General features: G+C 33.9%; 1 protein-coding gene across 7 annotated transcripts in view; it reads left to right on the top strand.

The window, feature by feature from the left end:
* ERCC6L2 (ERCC excision repair 6 like 2) overlaps positions 1 to 17,610 on the top strand; it is a 139,854-nt gene that overhangs the window by 38,521 nt on the left and 83,723 nt on the right. For 5 of the 7 annotated variants that reach the window (XM_060101568.1, XM_060101564.1, XM_060101562.1 and 2 more), the window contains 5 exons: positions 2,590 to 2,783; positions 9,804 to 9,965; positions 10,364 to 10,571; positions 16,132 to 16,272; positions 17,289 to 17,402. In XM_060101568.1, coding sequence (XP_059957551.1) covers positions 2,590 to 2,783; positions 9,804 to 9,965; positions 10,364 to 10,571; positions 16,132 to 16,272; positions 17,289 to 17,402 — 819 coding nt within the window. The remainder of the gene's footprint in view (positions 1 to 2,589; positions 2,784 to 9,803; positions 9,966 to 10,363; positions 10,572 to 16,131; positions 16,273 to 17,288; positions 17,403 to 17,610) is intronic. The other 2 variants (XM_060101566.1, XM_060101567.1) reach the window with 2 other exon arrangements.

Here is a 17,610-nt window from a genome sequence, read left to right as displayed (position 1 = left end):
TGTCATTGTCCTCTGGATAGACAGTGCTATTCCTACCTTGCCACTGACACATGCTTTATTCATTATTTCATTTATCAACTGAACACCTTTGTTTTCTAAGCATAGCACAAAGTACCATAGTTACAGTGGCAAATAAGAAAGTTATGCATCTCAAGGTCATAGGCTTTCTGATTTAAGGTGCTAACATGATATATCATTGTTGGTTAAGAGCTTTGGAATTACACAGACATGGGTTCAAATACTTACTTTGCCACTTTATAGCATTATGACCTTGGGCATATTATTTAACACATCTATACTTTAGTCTTCTCATCTCTAAAAAGGAAATAATAAATATTTTTACTTTATAGCATTTTTTTTTTTTTTTTTTTTTTTTTTTTTTTTTTTTGCGGTATGCGGGCCTCTCACTGTTGTGGCCTCCCCCGTCGCGGAGCACAGGCTCCGGATGCGCAGGCTCCGGACGCGCAGGCTCAGCGGCCATGGCTCACGGGCCCAGCCGCTCCGCGGCATATGGGATCCTCCCAGACCAGGGCACGAACCCGCATCCCCTGCATCGGCAGGCGGACTCTCAACCACTTGCGCCACCAGGGAGGCCCTACTTTATAGCATTTTTATGTGAAGTCCTTGGGTTAATGTCTGTTAAATGGCATAACTCAGTTCTCTTACCTCTTTTAGTATTAAAATGAGTTACTGATCCATTTGATTTACCTTTTACAACTTTGAAGACCAATAATGTCTATAAGGAATATCTTAATTTTTAAAGAACTTCTGGAATCTTAGGGCCGATTCTAGGAATCTTTAGGTTCATTGGCACCTTTTTTTTTTTTTTTTAGGTTTGGGATTTTTATTTATTTATTTATTTTAGCACCTTTCTTGGAGTATAATTGCTTTACAATGGTGTGTTAGTTTCTGCTGTACAGCAAAGTGTAGATTCATTGACACCTTTGACGAATGACCCCTCGAGTGGAAAACTGCTCAAAGTATTCAGATGGAGTTTGGATAACATTTTCATCTTATGATATTAAAAAGTAAAAAGGTTGGGGGGGTCAGGCAGAGAAAATAACTGGGCTTATTACTTGGAGCCCAAATTTTTTATTTGAAGTTAGTAGGAGAAAAATGGAATTCATAGGATAAATTCTGAGCCAAAAGATGAAACTATTTGAGATGAATCACGTATGACAAAAAAGTACTTATATATGCTTGATGCTGGGGTAGAAAGAGGGAACTCTCACATTTAGTAGGTTAATATTCTCTTCTTTTTCTTTTTCCTGTTTCTAAAACAAAGTCACAGATTTGACATCTTACAGCTGACAAATGGCCCCGCTGAAATGTTTCACAGAAGACAGTGTAGGATTTAGAGTAGTATTGTATTATTTTTTGTTTGTTATTTTATTCTTTTGTTTGTATGTTTGTGTAATTGGCTCATCTTTATCAAGTAGGACAAGTATAAAACTTCAGAAAAGAAACTTACTTAAAACCCTATTAAAAAATAGCTTAGAAATTGTGGTAACAGTAAGAGATAAAAACATTAAAAATTAAAATGGCTGATGACAACAGGATTTGGGATTAGAACAGGAAAGGTTGGTGAAACCCCAAAACATTTATTTCAAGATTAAACAGAAATATTGTTAATCTTAGTGGGTTAGGGCAGAAGTCCCACTTACATGAGTTAAGAGAGAACAGGAGGAGAGTAAGTAGGGATAGCAAGTATTGATAACTCCTGAGGATCATTTCTATAAAGAAAGTAAAGTAATGGGGGTTAGCTAGAGAGAGATGTAGGTTTAAGGAAGAATTTTTTTGTTTGTTTGGTCTGTTTTTTTAATGCTGAGAAATATATATTAGAATGTGTTTGCTTGGGGTTGTATGTGGTCCATTGAAAAGCAAAATGTAATCATGTTGGGCAGATTGGGGATACTTTCTTCATCATTGACTTCAGGTTGACAGGAAGTGATTGGAGCCACTATATAAGTTCAGGGTTTGTCTTTAGAAAAGAACATGGACAGTTCACCCATGGTAATAGGTGGGAGGGCAGAATATATAGAAGTAAATATATGTAGGTCATTGATCTAGTGATAAGAGGAGGTTTTCTTCTAACTGCTTCAATTTTCCAGTGAATTTTCCAGTTTATCAACTGATAGTATCTGAGAGAGGGGGAGAGGAAATGGACTAGGAAAGTGAAAAGGAAAGAGAGCTCTGGAAGACCATACATTTCAATAAAAAAACCTGGCCTGCTTTGCGTATTTCTATTACCCACGTGGCCCTTAAAGTTATTATTGGGATCCTGATTATACTCTTTTTTTTGTTTTGGAGAATATTTTTTTCTTATCTCAACTCCTTTTGGGGGGAAAATAAAAAATAGCTGCTCCTTTGGACAAGGTTGGGTACCTATTTTTTTCCTAATAAGGTGCTAAGTAAACAACAAAGTATTTTTTGATGGTCTTCTATATCCAGATATATTCAATTTCTCAGTTGTTTTTATACTTATTAATTACAGTGTCAAAAATCAAGGAATAGGACTATTGATATTCTGTGTTTAACTTTGGGGTTCTTTTTCATTTAAAAAATTATATCATTAATTTCTTCTTACAGATGTTCTTAATAGTTGCTCCTCTTTCTGTCGTCTACAACTGGAGGGATGAACTGGACACTTGGGGATATTTCAGAGTCACTATTTTACATGGTAACAAAAAAGACAGTGAACTGACTCGTGTGAAACAGAGGAAATGTGAAATTGCTCTAACAACATATGAAACACTGCGCTTATGTCTGGATGAACTTAACAGGTAATCGGAATAATGGGAATGATTGCATTAGTATTCTGTTTACGTCAATTGTATATATCCCTTTATATTGTGATTTTTTTAAAGCTCTAAATATTCTTTAACATGATTTAACTTGATTTCAGGATTATTGAAATAGACAGTTTATAATAATTAACTTATTTTCTAAGAAGAAAAACCTGAGTCAGATTTTCTACAGTTCCTTATTTTATTTCCTCTATTACCTATCCAAACAATGCATGTTAATGCATAGGACTTTTCCTAAATCTCATGTACAACCTTTTATGTGTATGATACCTCTGGACTAAAACAGTGATTTTCATGAATTATTTTAATTATGGGAGTCTGTTGTGAATATAGAGTGGCAAAAAATACATATACATATTGCGAACCACTATTCCAGGACTATAAGTACCCAAAAGAAATGAACTGTATCTTAAGATTTTAGTGGGGAATCTAGAGACAGGCAATTATAAAGTCATGTGAATGCTATAATATGAAACAGGGGATGTTATAGGAGCACATGAGGGGCCTGACTGCTGCAGAGTGAGAGAGTAGTCAGGGATCTTCCCAGAGAAGATGACCTATGAGCTGAGTGAGAATTGAAGGATGGGTAAGAATAGGAAAGAGCAGGAAAATAATCCAGGAAGAGGGAACAAACAACATTTGCAGAGAGAACTTCCCTGGTGGCGCAGTGGTTAAGAATCTGCCTGCCAATGCAGGGGACATGGGTTCGATCCCCAGTCCAGGAAGATCCCACATACCGCGGAGCAACTAAACCCGTGTGCCACAACTACTGAGCCTGTGCTCTAGAGTCCGCAAGCCACAACTACTGAGCCTACATGCCACAACTACTGAAGTCAGTGTGCCTAGAGCCCGTGCTCCGCAACAAAGAAGCTACCACAATGAGAAGCCCACGCACCGCAACCAAGAGTAGCCCCCACTTGCTGCAACTAGAGAAAGCCTGCATGCAGCAACAAAGACCAACACAGCCAAAAATAAATAAATAAATTTATCCCTTATAAACAAAATTGTAGAGGGCCTCAGGCAACAAAGATCACAGCACTTTTTAATAAATGAAAGCAGTTCTGATGCTTTCTGCATGTAATGACTGTAGCCTAGAGTGTAAGAAGGAAGTGGCCAGGAGACAACACCAGTGTGGTGAGCAAGGAACAGATCATAAAGAATACTGAAAGCCTCTTAGAGGATTTTGGTCTTTATCCTTAGAGCAGCAGAGTGTCCCTGAAGTGTTTTCAGGAGATTACTATTTTGATAAAAATGATTACATTTACATTTTATAAGTAACCAAGCTGCTCTGTGCAGAGTAGAGCTGAATTGAATGGAGAAAGACCAATTAGGAGGCTTGTTATGAGCTAAATTGTGTCCCCTCCAAATTCATGTGTTCAAGTCCCAACTCCCAAGAACCTCAGAATGTAATTTAAGGTAATTAAGTTAAAATGAAGCCGTTATGGTGGGGCTTAATCTGGGAGTCCAATCTGACTGGTTGTCCTTAGAAGAAGAGAAGGAGATACGAGGAACTCATGTACACAGAGGAAAGGACACATGAAGACACAGCAAGAGGGCAGCAATCTGTAAGGAGAGAGACCTCAGAAGAAACCAAACTTGCCAACACTTTGATCTTGCAATTTGAGCCTCCAGAACTGTTGTGTCTGGCATCTTTTGCTCATCATCATATTTTTAAGATTCAGCTATGTTATTGAATGTATCAGTGATCATTCTTTTTTAATGCAGAATTGTATTGCATTTTATGAATATATCACATTTTATTACCCATTCATTTGAGGATAGATATTTGGGTTTTCTAGTTTTTGGTTACTGTAAGTAAAAATTTAAGTAATATTTATGTATAAGCCTTCTTTTGACATATATTTTGATTTCTCTTCTGTAAATTCCTAGGAGTGGGATTTCTGGGTTATATGGTAAGTATAGGTTTAACTTTAGAAGAAACTGATAAGCCATTTTCCAGAGAGGTTGTACTATTCTACTCCAACTAGCAGCCTATTAAAGTTCATTTGTTTCATATTCTCACCAATATTTGGTATTGTCAGTCTTTTTGTTTTTAGCGTGTATAGTGGTATCCCATTGCAGTGTAATTTGCAATTTTCTGATCTGTGTACACTTGAAAAAAGTGTTTTTTCTACCGTGGTTGGATGTGATGTTCTATAAATATCAATAAAGTCAGTTTGGTTAGGTGTTGTTCAAGTATTCTCTATCTTTACTGATTTTCTTTCTAATTGGCTTACAATTTCTGAAAGAGGAATGTTGAAATTTTCAATTATAATTATGGATTTGTTTATTTCTCCTTTCAGTTCTGTAAATTTTCAATTCATATATTTTGAAGCTCTGTAATTAGGTACACACACATTGATGATTAGTATTTTTTCCTTATAAATTGATCCTTTTATCTTTAAAAATGTTCCTTTTCATATCTAATAATCTTGAAGTTTTATCTGGTATTAATGTAGACAATACAGATTTCTTATGCTTACTGTATGTTTATCATTTTCCAACTTTTTGTTTTTATCTGTTCTTTATATTTAAGGTGAGTGTCTTGTGGTTAGCATATAGTTGGGTCTTGCATTTTTATCCTTTTTGATAATCCCTGCCTTTTATTTGTAGTGTTTAGTCCATTTATATTTAATGTAATTATTTTGCAAAGTTGGATTTAGAGCTACCATTTTTGTAAGCTCTAGGATTTTATTTTACTACACTTATAAGCTCATAAGTTTGCCTGTTACTATTTCCTGGATGCTGTCAGAAGACAGGAACAATCTGAGGCATGAAGTTAAGTAACTTACCCAAACCTACAACAACTAAGTCAGTGGTGGACATGAGATTTAAACCTTGACTTTGGGCTTTTATGCAATGTATTATATAAGAGATATTCTATAGTTAGATAAATGTAATAAGAAATTCATTTATCATAGCAACAGTCATTTTAATTTTTGTTTAACTGCTCCTTTAGACTGTGAGGTCTTTGATATAGAATAATTTCTGTATTTCAGTGCTTATTACACTTCTAGTATATAATAGTGTTAAGTGGTTATTTTCTGTGATTGTTATAAATATTAAATAAGAATTCTAACAGAGTTATATAAATATAAATCAGGTTTCTGTGCAAAATTAGAAAAATCAAATGTTACAGTTTCTGTTGTATTTAGTTTTCCTTTATTTGTTTGAATGGCTTTATTTTTAACAATATTCAAAATAATTTATATTCAATCTGAGTAAATATTAAGTAATTTTTGTGAGAATGCTCTATATGATAGACCAGGATTAAACATTTATCATAGATAATCCATAGAGTAGATAAACACTCTATGAGTGAGCTGTATCTCTTTTTGTTATTACTATTATGTTTTACTTCATTTTTATTTTTATCAAAGTTATATATGCATATTATTTAAAGAGCCAAATATGAACACAGTTCACTCCTGTCTGCCACCTCCATTAGCTATTCTTCAGAGACAGTAACCTTCAACTCTTTAACTTATCTTCCTAGTTTTTACTTCCATATCTCAAAGAACATGTTTATGCTGCAACTTAAAAATTGTCCTTTAAGTTTTTAACATCACTTGTTGATTTCCTCTTAAGGAAAAATGAGGATTTTGCTGTATTTTGCCCTTCTTTTGCTTACTTTACAGTGTCCTGGCTGGCTATTTTGTGGGATAACGTATAGTATATAGGTGCTCCAGCAACTTCTTAAACAGACTGTTGAACATTTACCTAACTCCAATTTCCAGAAGCATCTGGTGCTACCATTTAAGAAAGAGCTCAATAATATGAATCAGATTGTTTCTTGGCTTTCTTTACTACTGGCATGGGATACTTCTTCCTCTGTTTTTATAAGTTGTCTTGTTCATCTTCTTCCCTGCTTTTAAAATTTTGTGATTGTTTTCTCCTCTTTTCCTTTGTTCTTGATCTCTTATCGTTTTTCAACTTTATATTAAGAAAATGATTAAACCTTTAGAAAAACTGAAGTAATAGTACATGAACATCTATATACTCAACACCTATAGTCACCAGTTGTGTGTGTGTGTGTGTATATATGTTGGCAAGGTATAAGTTAATGTGTGTGTGTGTGTTGACTATTAAGTCTGTTTAGTCTCTTCTAATCTAGAACATTCCCTCAACTTTATTTTTTTATTATTTTGAGGGGACCAGGCCAGTTGTGTTTTAGGATGTCTCACATTAGATTTGTCTGATTGCTTTCTCAAGGAGTTATGTATTCCTCTAACGTATGTAGTTTTGTAAGCTGATTTTGATCTAAAGACTTCATTAGCTTCAGGTCAGACATTTTTGACAAGAATACTTCATAAATGATGCTGTGGACTTCATATTACATTATTTCAGGAGATATTAATGTCAAGTTGTTCTACTATTAATGTTCTACAAACAAATAAAGGAAAACTAAATACAACAGAAACTGTAACATTTGATTTTTCTAATTTTGCACAGAAACCTGATTTATATTTATATAACTCCGTTAGAATTCTTATTTAATATTTATAACAATCACAGAAAATAATGTTCTACTATTAATGTTGCGAAGTTTGTCCCATAGGCTAAGGAGGTTATCGTCAGATCTCTCCATTGTAAAGGTATGTTTCTTCCTTTACAATTAGAAGTACTTTGTGGGTTACGCTTTGCTACCATTTGAATATCCTGGTCCCGCAATCCTTTTACTTAGGGGTATTAGCATACAGAAATTATTCTTGCCTGAAGTTATTTTATTGGGCTTTGCAAAATAATATTTTCCTAAGTTTATCATTTCTTCTACACTTATTAACAGCATTCTCCTATAATTAGAAATTAACTATAATTTAATTTAAATTAATTTATTTTAAATTTAATAATTTAATTTAAATTTAATTAATTTAAATTTAATTTAAATTAACTGGCAAAGCAAGGTGAGTGATGCTTGATTCTTTTGCTTTAATTTCCAATTTTCAGACTAACAAATTGGTACAGTGGTCATTCACAATGATAGCAAAGTTTCTCTCCCACTCCCCAACCCCTGTTTTTTGAGTATCACTATGGACTCATAGATTATTGAGGTACAATTGACATGCCATAGAATGTACCCATTTTAAGCATAGAATGGTTTTTAGTAAATTATAAAGTTGTGCATTTATCACCACAATCCAGTTTAAGAACATTTCCATCACCTCAAAAAGTTTTTGGTTTTCAGTCAATCTCTGGTCCCATCTCGTTCCAGGCAACCACTAATCTGCTTTCTGTCTCTATAGATTTGCCTTTTCTGGAAATTTCATACAATATGTAGTCTTTTGTGTCTGGCTTCTTTCACTTAATATGTTTTGGGGGGTTCATCATGTATGATGTTTCAGTAGTTTATTCCTTTTTATTGCTGAACAGTACTATTTTGTGTGTGTATATATATATATACCTCATTTTGTTTGTCCAGTGAATGGATTGTTTCCACTTTTGGGCTATTACCAATAATGCTGCTCTGAACATTTACATACAAGCCTTTGTGTGAATGTAAATTTTCATTTCTCTTGTATAGATGCTTAGGAATGGAATTGCTGGGTGGTATGAGGAAATTTTAACTTTTTAAGAAACAGCCAAACTGTTTTAGAAAAATAGCTGTACTTTCCCAAAAGCAGTGTATGAGGTTTACAGTTTCCCTTGCCAGTACTTAATATTGTCAGTCTTTTTTTGATTGACAGTCAAATAGGTTTTTGGTGGTATTTCTTGGGGTTTTTTTGCATTTTTCTAATGATGACTTTTTTTTTTTTTTTGCGGTACGCGGGCCTCACACTGTTGTGGCCTCTCCCGTTGCGGAGCACAGGCTCCGGACGCACAGGCTCAGTGGCCGTGGCTCACGGGCCCAGCCACTCTGCGGCATGTGGGATCTTCCTGGACCGGGGCATGAACCCATGTCCCCTGCATCGGCAGGAGGACTCTCAACCACTGCGCCACCAGGGAAGCCCTCTACCCATCTTTTAAATTGGATTGTTTTAACTTCAACTGTGTTGTAGTAGTTCTTTATATAATTCTGTATACAAGTTCTTTATCAGGTTATGATTTGCAAATATTTTCTCCTAGTCTGTAGCGTGTCTTTTCATTTTCTTAATTGTGTGTCTGGAAGAGCAAAAGTTTTTAACTTTGATGAGGTCCAACTTATCAAAATTTTTTTATTGACCATGCTTCTGGTGTCATATCTAAGAAATTCTTCCCTAACCCAGCGTCACAAGATTTCTTCCTACATTTTATAACTTTTATAGTTTTAGCTTTATATTTAGGTCTGTGATCTATTTTTACTTAGTTTTTGTATATGGTGTGAGGTAAAGGTCAAGTAAATTTTTTCATACAGCTCCTGGGTTTTTATTTATTCAATGTTTTATACTATCCTATAATCATGCTTAAATTTTCTAATTAGTCTGGTTCCTGTGTCCTTTGGACATGCCCCCATTTGTCTTTGAATACATCTGTGCTTTCTCACTCTCCAGTATTTCCCCTGCTGCACACCTGAAATCAACTGTTTCACCATGGGAATCTGCTTCCTTTTAGTGGATTGACCACTATGCTTGTTCATTGCTACTGGGGTAACAATCAATTCTAAACCTTTTTAGCAGACAGAGCTATGTAGTACAACTTTTAAAAATCATGAGTTTATATTGATATTTTTTCACTCATAATTAACGTGGTAAGTTTTGCTTCTTTTATTTTATATTTATTTCTCTGTTTTATTACTTTTAGAAGATTCCTTGTCAATTTAGTCATGTTTAAATGAGTTATTTCATTTCATTGTTACTAAAGAGAATCTCTATTTCTTTTTATCTTCCTACACATTTAATTTCATGGGTTGTCCAAAGCTGTGATCATTTAAATAAGGAGGTGAGAATTCTGTGGAATCAACAAAGAGTAAAGAGGAAAAAAACTTTAAAACTTTGGTAGAGAAAGCTGTATTCTAAAAATTATATAGACTAAGAAAGGGAAGTTTTTTCAACCTTTCCTCCCTTTTTCCTTACTTTATAGTTTGGAATGGTCAGCTGTCATTGTAGATGAAGCTCATAGAATCAAGAATCCAAAGGCTAGAGTAACAGAAGTTATGAAAGCATTAAAATGTAATGTCCGAATTGGCCTCACTGGAACCATTCTTCAGAACAACATGAAAGAATTGTGGTGTGTCATGGACTGGTAAGTAAAAACACTTTTTATTTTTTGGAAAATTATTTAATACTTCCTTAACAATGTTACCTTGTTTCCTAATTATTTGTTTCTGAAAAAAAATTGTCTGTTTACAGACGTGTTTGATCCCAAACATAGTATACAGAGTAGAGTGTCCCATGAAAGCCTATCTTTATTATTCTTGGTCCCTGAAGTAAATAGCTGAACTAATTTACCAGTTCCATCATCTTCTTATAGTTGTTCACTAAAATTGTCATAAAGAACATTCTGCTTTCTTGCCTTTTGTTATTGTTATCATTAATAAACAAGTGACTTAGTATATTCCTTTAAAGCAAAAAGAAGCCAGTGATTTCCTATTTAGATAGTTTAATAAAACCTTAACATTTTTTCTCATTGCCTTTATAAAGGGCTGTGCCAGGACTTTTAGGTAGCAGGATCCACTTCAAGAAGCAGTTTTCTGACCAAGTAGAACATGGTCAGAGACACACAGCAACAAAAAGAGAACTAGCTACTGGCCGAAAGGCCATGCAAAGGCTTGCAAAAAAGATGTCTGGATGGTTTCTCAGGCGTACCAAGACTCTAATCAAGGATCAGTTGCCTAAGAAGGAAGACCGGGTAAGAACAGCTTTTGTGTATATTATGAATTTCTTGTTGTGTTTTATTTTTTCTAAAAATATTCCTTTTGAAGAGAAAACCTATCTCCTATGGTATTTTATGAATATAGTTTTTTGCCTTTTACTCAGTATGAAAAAAGTTATATGCAGAATTTCATAAAATATTAATTGAAACCAATCATCTTCCTCACTAACTTTACTAACATTTTACCTAACAGGTTTACTGTTATATACATTAAACTCATTTCTCTTATTTTAGAACAAGAAGGTTTTGATACAATTCTTCCTCAATGAAGGAAGAACTTCTCTCCCTAATGTGTTTTCTGTTCATATTTTGTCCTTCCTATTCTGTGTACCATCTACAACCCAGTATATTCTTTGGTAATTTAATTCTAACTACAGGCCAAAGTTGTTAAAAGCTTTTTTTATATAGGTACATTTCTTGTAGAATGCAATGTACAGTTACACAACTAACCTAATTTTAAGAATTTGTAGGAAAATTACAATTAAATTCTGTTAATTATATAAGAAAATTTGAGGCATTAACCTTAAGAAAATTTTTTTTAAATATAGTGGTCTTTTATAGTTTTTAATCTTATGGTTCTTCTAGCTCAGGCAATGGAATAGTTTCTAAAAATTACTGTGAATTAAATCTAATAAATATTGTCCTCAATAGGGGCAGTCCAATCACATACCCTAATCTTAGGATATCCTGTTGATTATTACTTTAAAAAATAGATTTGAAAGGAAAATATGATCTTGATATGCAAGTTGGGGAAACTGATAACAACATTTGACTTTTTGATCCAAAGCATATATTATAATTCAATTGGAATACTTCATGAACCCCACTTTTTTTTAACATTATATTGAAGTATAATTGCTTTACAATGTTGTGTTAGTTTCTGCTGTATAACAAAGTGAATTAGCTATATACATACGTATATCCCCATATCCCCTCCCTCTTGCATCTCCCTCCCACCCTCCTATCCCACCCCTCTAGGTGGTCCCAAAGCACCAAGCTGATCTCCCTGTGCTATGCAGCTGCTTCCCACTAGCTATATATATGTCAATGTTACTCTCTCACTTTGTCCCAGTTTTACCCTTCCCCCTCCCCAGGTCCTCAAGTCCCTTCTCTACATCTGTGTCTTTATTCCTGTCCTGCCCCTAGTATCATCAGAAACATTTTTTTTTTAGATTCCATATATATGTATTAGCATATGGTATTTGTTTTTCTCTTTCTGACTTCACTCTGTATGACAGACTCTGGGTCCATCCACCTCACTACAAATAACTGAATTTCATTTCCTTTTATGGCTGAGTAATATTCCATTGTATATGTGTGCCACATCTTCTTTATCCATTCATCTGTCAGTGGACATCTAGGTTGCTTCCATGTCCTGGCTATTGTAAATAGTGCTGCAGTGAACATTGTGGTACATGACTCTTTTTGAATTATGGTTTTCTCAGGGTATATGCCTGGTAGTGGGATTGCTGGGTCATACAGTAGTTGTATTTTTAGTTTTTTAAGGAACCTCCATACTGTTCTCCATAGTGGCTGTATCAATTTACATTCCCACCAACAGTGCAAGAGGGTTCCCTTTTCTCCACACCCTCTCCAGCATTCATTGTTTGTAGATTTTTTGATGATGACCATTCTGACTGGTGTAAGGTGATACCTCGTTGTAGTTTTGATTTGCATTTCTCTAATGATTAGTAATGTTGAGCATCTTTTCATGTGTTTTTTGGCAATCTGTATATCTTCTTTGGAGAAATGTCTATTTAGGTCTTCTGCCCATTTTTGGATTGGGTTGTTTGTTTTTTTTTGATATTGAGCTGCATGAACTGCTTGTATATTTTGGAGATTAATCCTTTGTCAATTAATACTTGTATATTTTGGAGATAATCCTTTGTCGATTAATACTTGCTTCGTTTGCAAGTATTTTCTCCTATTCTGAGGGTTGTCTTTTCGTCTTTCTTATGGTTTCCTTTGCTCTGCAAAAGCTTTTAAGTTTCATTAGGTCCCATTTGTTTATTTTTTGAACCCCACTTTTTAAATGTTTTGTGTAATTTTAGTTATCTATCTAGTAGGAACAATAAATTTAAAGTATATGAAGAAAGAGTTGTGCACAGAGGTTTAGAATTTGATCTCTGAAATCAAATACCATGGGCTTGAATCCTGGCTCCCCTACTTATTAGTTTTATCACCTTGAGCAATTTGTTAAATCTCTCAAAACTTGATTTCTTTATCTTTTAAATGGGAATGATTACAATGGTGCTTGCCTCACATGGTTGCTCTGAAATGTGTGACATGTAAGAAGTGTTCAGTAAATATTACTACATGTTTTAGTAACAATTCAACAATAAAATACTTTGGAATATATTTAACCAAAGAGGTGAAAGACATGTATGCTGAAAACTATGAGACATTGATAAAAGAAACTGAAGAAGACACAAATAAATTTAAAGATATTCCATATTCATAGATTTGAAGAACTAATATTAAAATGTCCACACTACCCAAAGCAGTGTACAGATTCAGTACACGCCCTATCAGAATTCCAATGACATCTTATGACATCTTTCACAGAAATAGAAAAAACAATCCTAAAATTTGTATGAAACTGCAAAAGATCCCAAATAGCCAAAGAAATCCTAAGAAAGAAGAACAAAGCTGGAGGCATCACATTTCCTGATTTTAAAATATATTACAAAGCTACAGTAATCAAAAGAGTATGGTGCTGGCATAAAAACAGATACATAGACCAGTGGAATAGAATACAGAGCCCAGAAATAAACCCATGTGTAAATAGTCCACCGATATTTTAGAAGTGAGCCAGTACTCAATGGAGAAAAAAAGACAGTCTTTTGGTGCCAGGAAAATTGGGTATTCATGTGCAAAAGAATGAAATTGGACTCCTGTCTTACACTGCTCATAATAATTAACTCAAAATGGATTAAAGATTTAAATGTAAGACCTGAAACTATAAAATTCGTAGAAGAAAACAAGGGAAAAACCTCCTTGACACTGGTCTTGGCAATGATTTTTTAAAATTAATTAATTAATTAATTTTTGGCTGTGTTGGGTTTTCGTTGCTGTGCACGGGCTTTCATTGCTCGCAGGTTCTAGTGCGCAGGCTCGGTAGTCGTGGCGCATGTGCTTAGTTGTTCTGTGGCATGTGGGATCTTCCTGGACCAGGGCTTGAACCTGTGTCCCCTGCATTGGCAGGTGGATTCTTAACCACTGTGCCACCAGGGAAGTCCTTGGTAATAATTTTTTGGATATGACGTCAAAAGCACAGCAACAAAAACAAAAATTAACAAGTGAGATTACATCAAACTAAAAAGCTTCTGTACAGAAGAAGAAACAATCAACAGAATGAAGAAGCAGCCTATTGAATGGGACAAAATATTTGCAAACCATATATTTGATAAGGGACTCATTTAAAATATATGAAATCTCATACAACTCAATAGCAAAAAAGCAAACGATCCAATTAAAAAATGGGCAGAGGACCTAATAAACAGACTTTTTTCCAAAGAAGACACACAGATGGCCAACAGACCAATGAAAATATGCTCTATATCACTAATCATCAGGGAAATGCAAATCAAAACCACAATTAGATATCAGTGCACACGTGTCAGAATGACTGTTATCAAAAAGGCAAGAGGTAGCAAGTGTTGTGATGATGTGAAGAAAAGGGTACCCCAGGGCACTGTTTGTGGGAATGTAAATTGGTATAGCCACTATGGAAAATGGTATGGAGATTCATCAAAAAATTAAAAATAGAATTACCAGCAATCCCACTTCTAGGTATACAGTCAGCCCTCTGCACCTGCAGGTTCCACATCTGCGGATACAGAGGACCAACTATACTACACTATTTTATATAAGGGTTTTGAGCATACACAGATTTTGTTAAACTTAGGGGAGGTGGGTCCTGGAACCAATCCCCCGCAGATATTCAGGGATGATTGTGTACCTGAAGGAAATGAAATTACTCTTGAAGAGATACCTGAACTCCTATGTTTATTGCGGCATTATTCACAATAGCTAAGATGTGGAAACAACCTTACTGTCTGTTGACAGATGAATGAATAAAGAAAATGTGTATGTACATAGAATGGAATATTATTCAGCCATGAAAAAGAAGGAAATCTGTCATTTGTGACAACATGGAGGGCATTATGCTAACTGAAATAAATCAGACAAAGACAAATACTGTATGATCTCACTTATATGTGGAGTTAAAAAAAAAAAAACTACACTTACAGAAACAGAGAGTAGAATGGTGTTTGCCAGAGGCTCAGGTTTAGGGGAAATGAGGAAATGGTGGTTAAAAGGTACAAAGTTCCAGTTATAAGATGAATAGTTCTGGGGATCTAATGTACAGCATAGTGACTGTAGTTAGCAATACTGTGTAGACTTGAAAGTTGATAAGAGAATAGATCTTAAATGTTCTCACCACACATACAAAAAGTAATTATGTGAAGTGATGAATGTGTTAACTAACCTTATTGCTGTGTTAATCATTTTGCAATAAATACACATATCAAATCATAATGTTGTATACCATAAACGTATACAATGTTATATGTCAAATATATCTTAATAAACCTGGAGGAAAATAATAACTCAGAATTTCCCTCTGTACCTTAATCATTGACCCCATCTTCAATATTCTTATATGCACAATGTGTCTTTTTTTTGCAGTAATATTCTATTGTAGTGATACACACATAAATATTTTAAAATAGGTGGCTTTTCCCCTATTCACACTTCTCAAAGTCCTGATATGGATATATTTAGTTTTATGACCCTGGTTACATACAGCTATATGTAGAAGAATTTTACCAATTTCCAGTACTACCAGAAATATAAGGCAAACTGTATCCACTATAACTTTGTGGCATTGTTTTCTTATATTTTTTTCTTTTCTTGAATTTGGGCACAAAGTAGCAACGTCTACAAGTTTTGCTTTTATGTGTATTTACTTAATTTACTGCATTTACTCTTTACTAATCTTGGGAATTTATAGCAAGATATCAAATGCAAATATTTTATCCTGTTTTCAGTAATAGGAAGTTTTTTATTTTTTTCTTAATTTTCAAGTAATTCAGTAACTATTATCCATACCATTGTTCTAAAAATCTTCCCTTTTTCCTTTTCTAGTTTTTTTATTTGACCTAAACTTTAATCACTTATTTGCATGATGAGCTAATAATATGGAACCCTGAAAAGACCCACAATAATATGTTGAGAAATTTATAAAGAAATTACATACATTTTTCATATTTTGATTTTTTTAAAGAACAAACTATGAGATTTATTTGGAAAGTAAGTTCTAATTTGTATACTTTAGGGTAGGGTTGTAGCATAGAATATGGGAGAATTAGGAGAAATTTTCTTCTATTCTCCTATGTATAATGATGTATCCAGAAAAAATTTAAATTTATGAGCAGTTTTCACTATTACAGTCTATGAAATCTGATGTGCATTGTGATTATTATTGCTATAAAAAAGATACTAATAGTTACCTTGTATTTTATCTTGGCAGATGGTATATTGTTCTCTGACAGATTTTCAGAAAGCCGTCTATCAAACAGTATTAGAAACAGAAGATGTGTCTTTGATACTTCAATCTTCTGAGCCTTGTACCTGCAGCAGTGGCCGAAAAAGGAGAAATTGTTGTTATAAGGTAAGCATTTCCGTGTGATATCTTTACTATCTTGCTTTTGATTACACAGTACTCTATTCTAATAGTATCAGAGTAAGTAGCAGATAAAATAACATTTCCTCACATGGTTCTTTATCTTTAGAAGCTGTAAGTTAAGAAAAGGGACTAATTTTCCAAAAGATTTTACAATATCAAATAATAATCACAGAAAAATACAATATTCAAGTATCTTTTCAAAAAACTAGTTTTTAAAAGTAGCTCCAATTTTATTTCTTCCCTTTCAACTGTTATTGGGAAGTATCCTGCTTTAATCTTGAAATTTCATTTCATTTCCAGTAAATTTCTCATTATCAATGGATAATACTTCCTCTTTGATAGCAGGCTTAAAATATTATTCTGATCTGAGATTGAATGTTAATTTAAAAGAAACTGTGTATCAGTACAGTAAAGTATTTTATTTTTATTTAGAAACAAATATTCATTTATGCTTTTTAAAAAAATCTATGTATTTCCTGCCCTTTTTTCACCTTGCTACTTTATTGTCAACTCATATCCACATACATATGAGGGACCATAAGTAAATATTTATCTAGATTGATATTTATTCCATATCTCATTTATTTTGCTGACTTTAACCACTTCACATTTTTGTAATAGCACAGTTTCCTAGAAAACTGGAATGGGTGAGCGGAGAGAGTAAAGGCTTCTGTGTGACACCATCACCGCACTGTAGAGTTTTATGACCAGGAACCTCTTATGGCAGCATTTCTATCACTGTGTATACTTCCTGGAATGAGGACTTTCTCCCCTCTTTTATTAAAAACATCATTGTGTATGGTTCACCAAAACTACGATTCCACATTAGTGATTCATGGATATTTTGTATATCAGTTGACCATTATTTTCTCAGGGTGTATTGTGCCAATAGTAACCGGATAATAAGTATTTTTGTAAGTGGCATATTTTGTGATGTAAGTAGTTACATAACCATGTTAGTCCCTTGCTTATTTTTATTTTCTGTACTTTTCTGGTTACAGACCAATTCACATGGCGAAACAGTGAAAACCTTGTATTTCAGTTACCTTGCAGTCCTTCAGAAGGTAGCTAACCATGTTGCATTACTGCAGGCTGCTAGCACCTCCAAACAGCAGGTTTGGATTGGCTTTTTAAATTTCTTTGTGATGCTATTTGGTATAAGTATTCTATATTTAGTATAAAATTTCTTAGCCAAATACCCTTAAGTTATTTTTGTATGAAATTTAAGAGGTAACTGACTTGCTTGTTTTTTTAATTTAGGTGTCAAAGAAGTATATGCACTTAAATTTTTAATCAAAGTGAGAAAAGTTAACCTTAAAATAA

This window comes from Mesoplodon densirostris, chromosome 6, assembly GCF_025265405.1.
Source record: "Mesoplodon densirostris isolate mMesDen1 chromosome 6, mMesDen1 primary haplotype, whole genome shotgun sequence".
NCBI lineage: Eukaryota > Metazoa > Chordata > Mammalia > Artiodactyla > Ziphiidae > Mesoplodon > Mesoplodon densirostris.
This window is presented reverse-complemented; position numbering and strand designations above follow the sequence as displayed.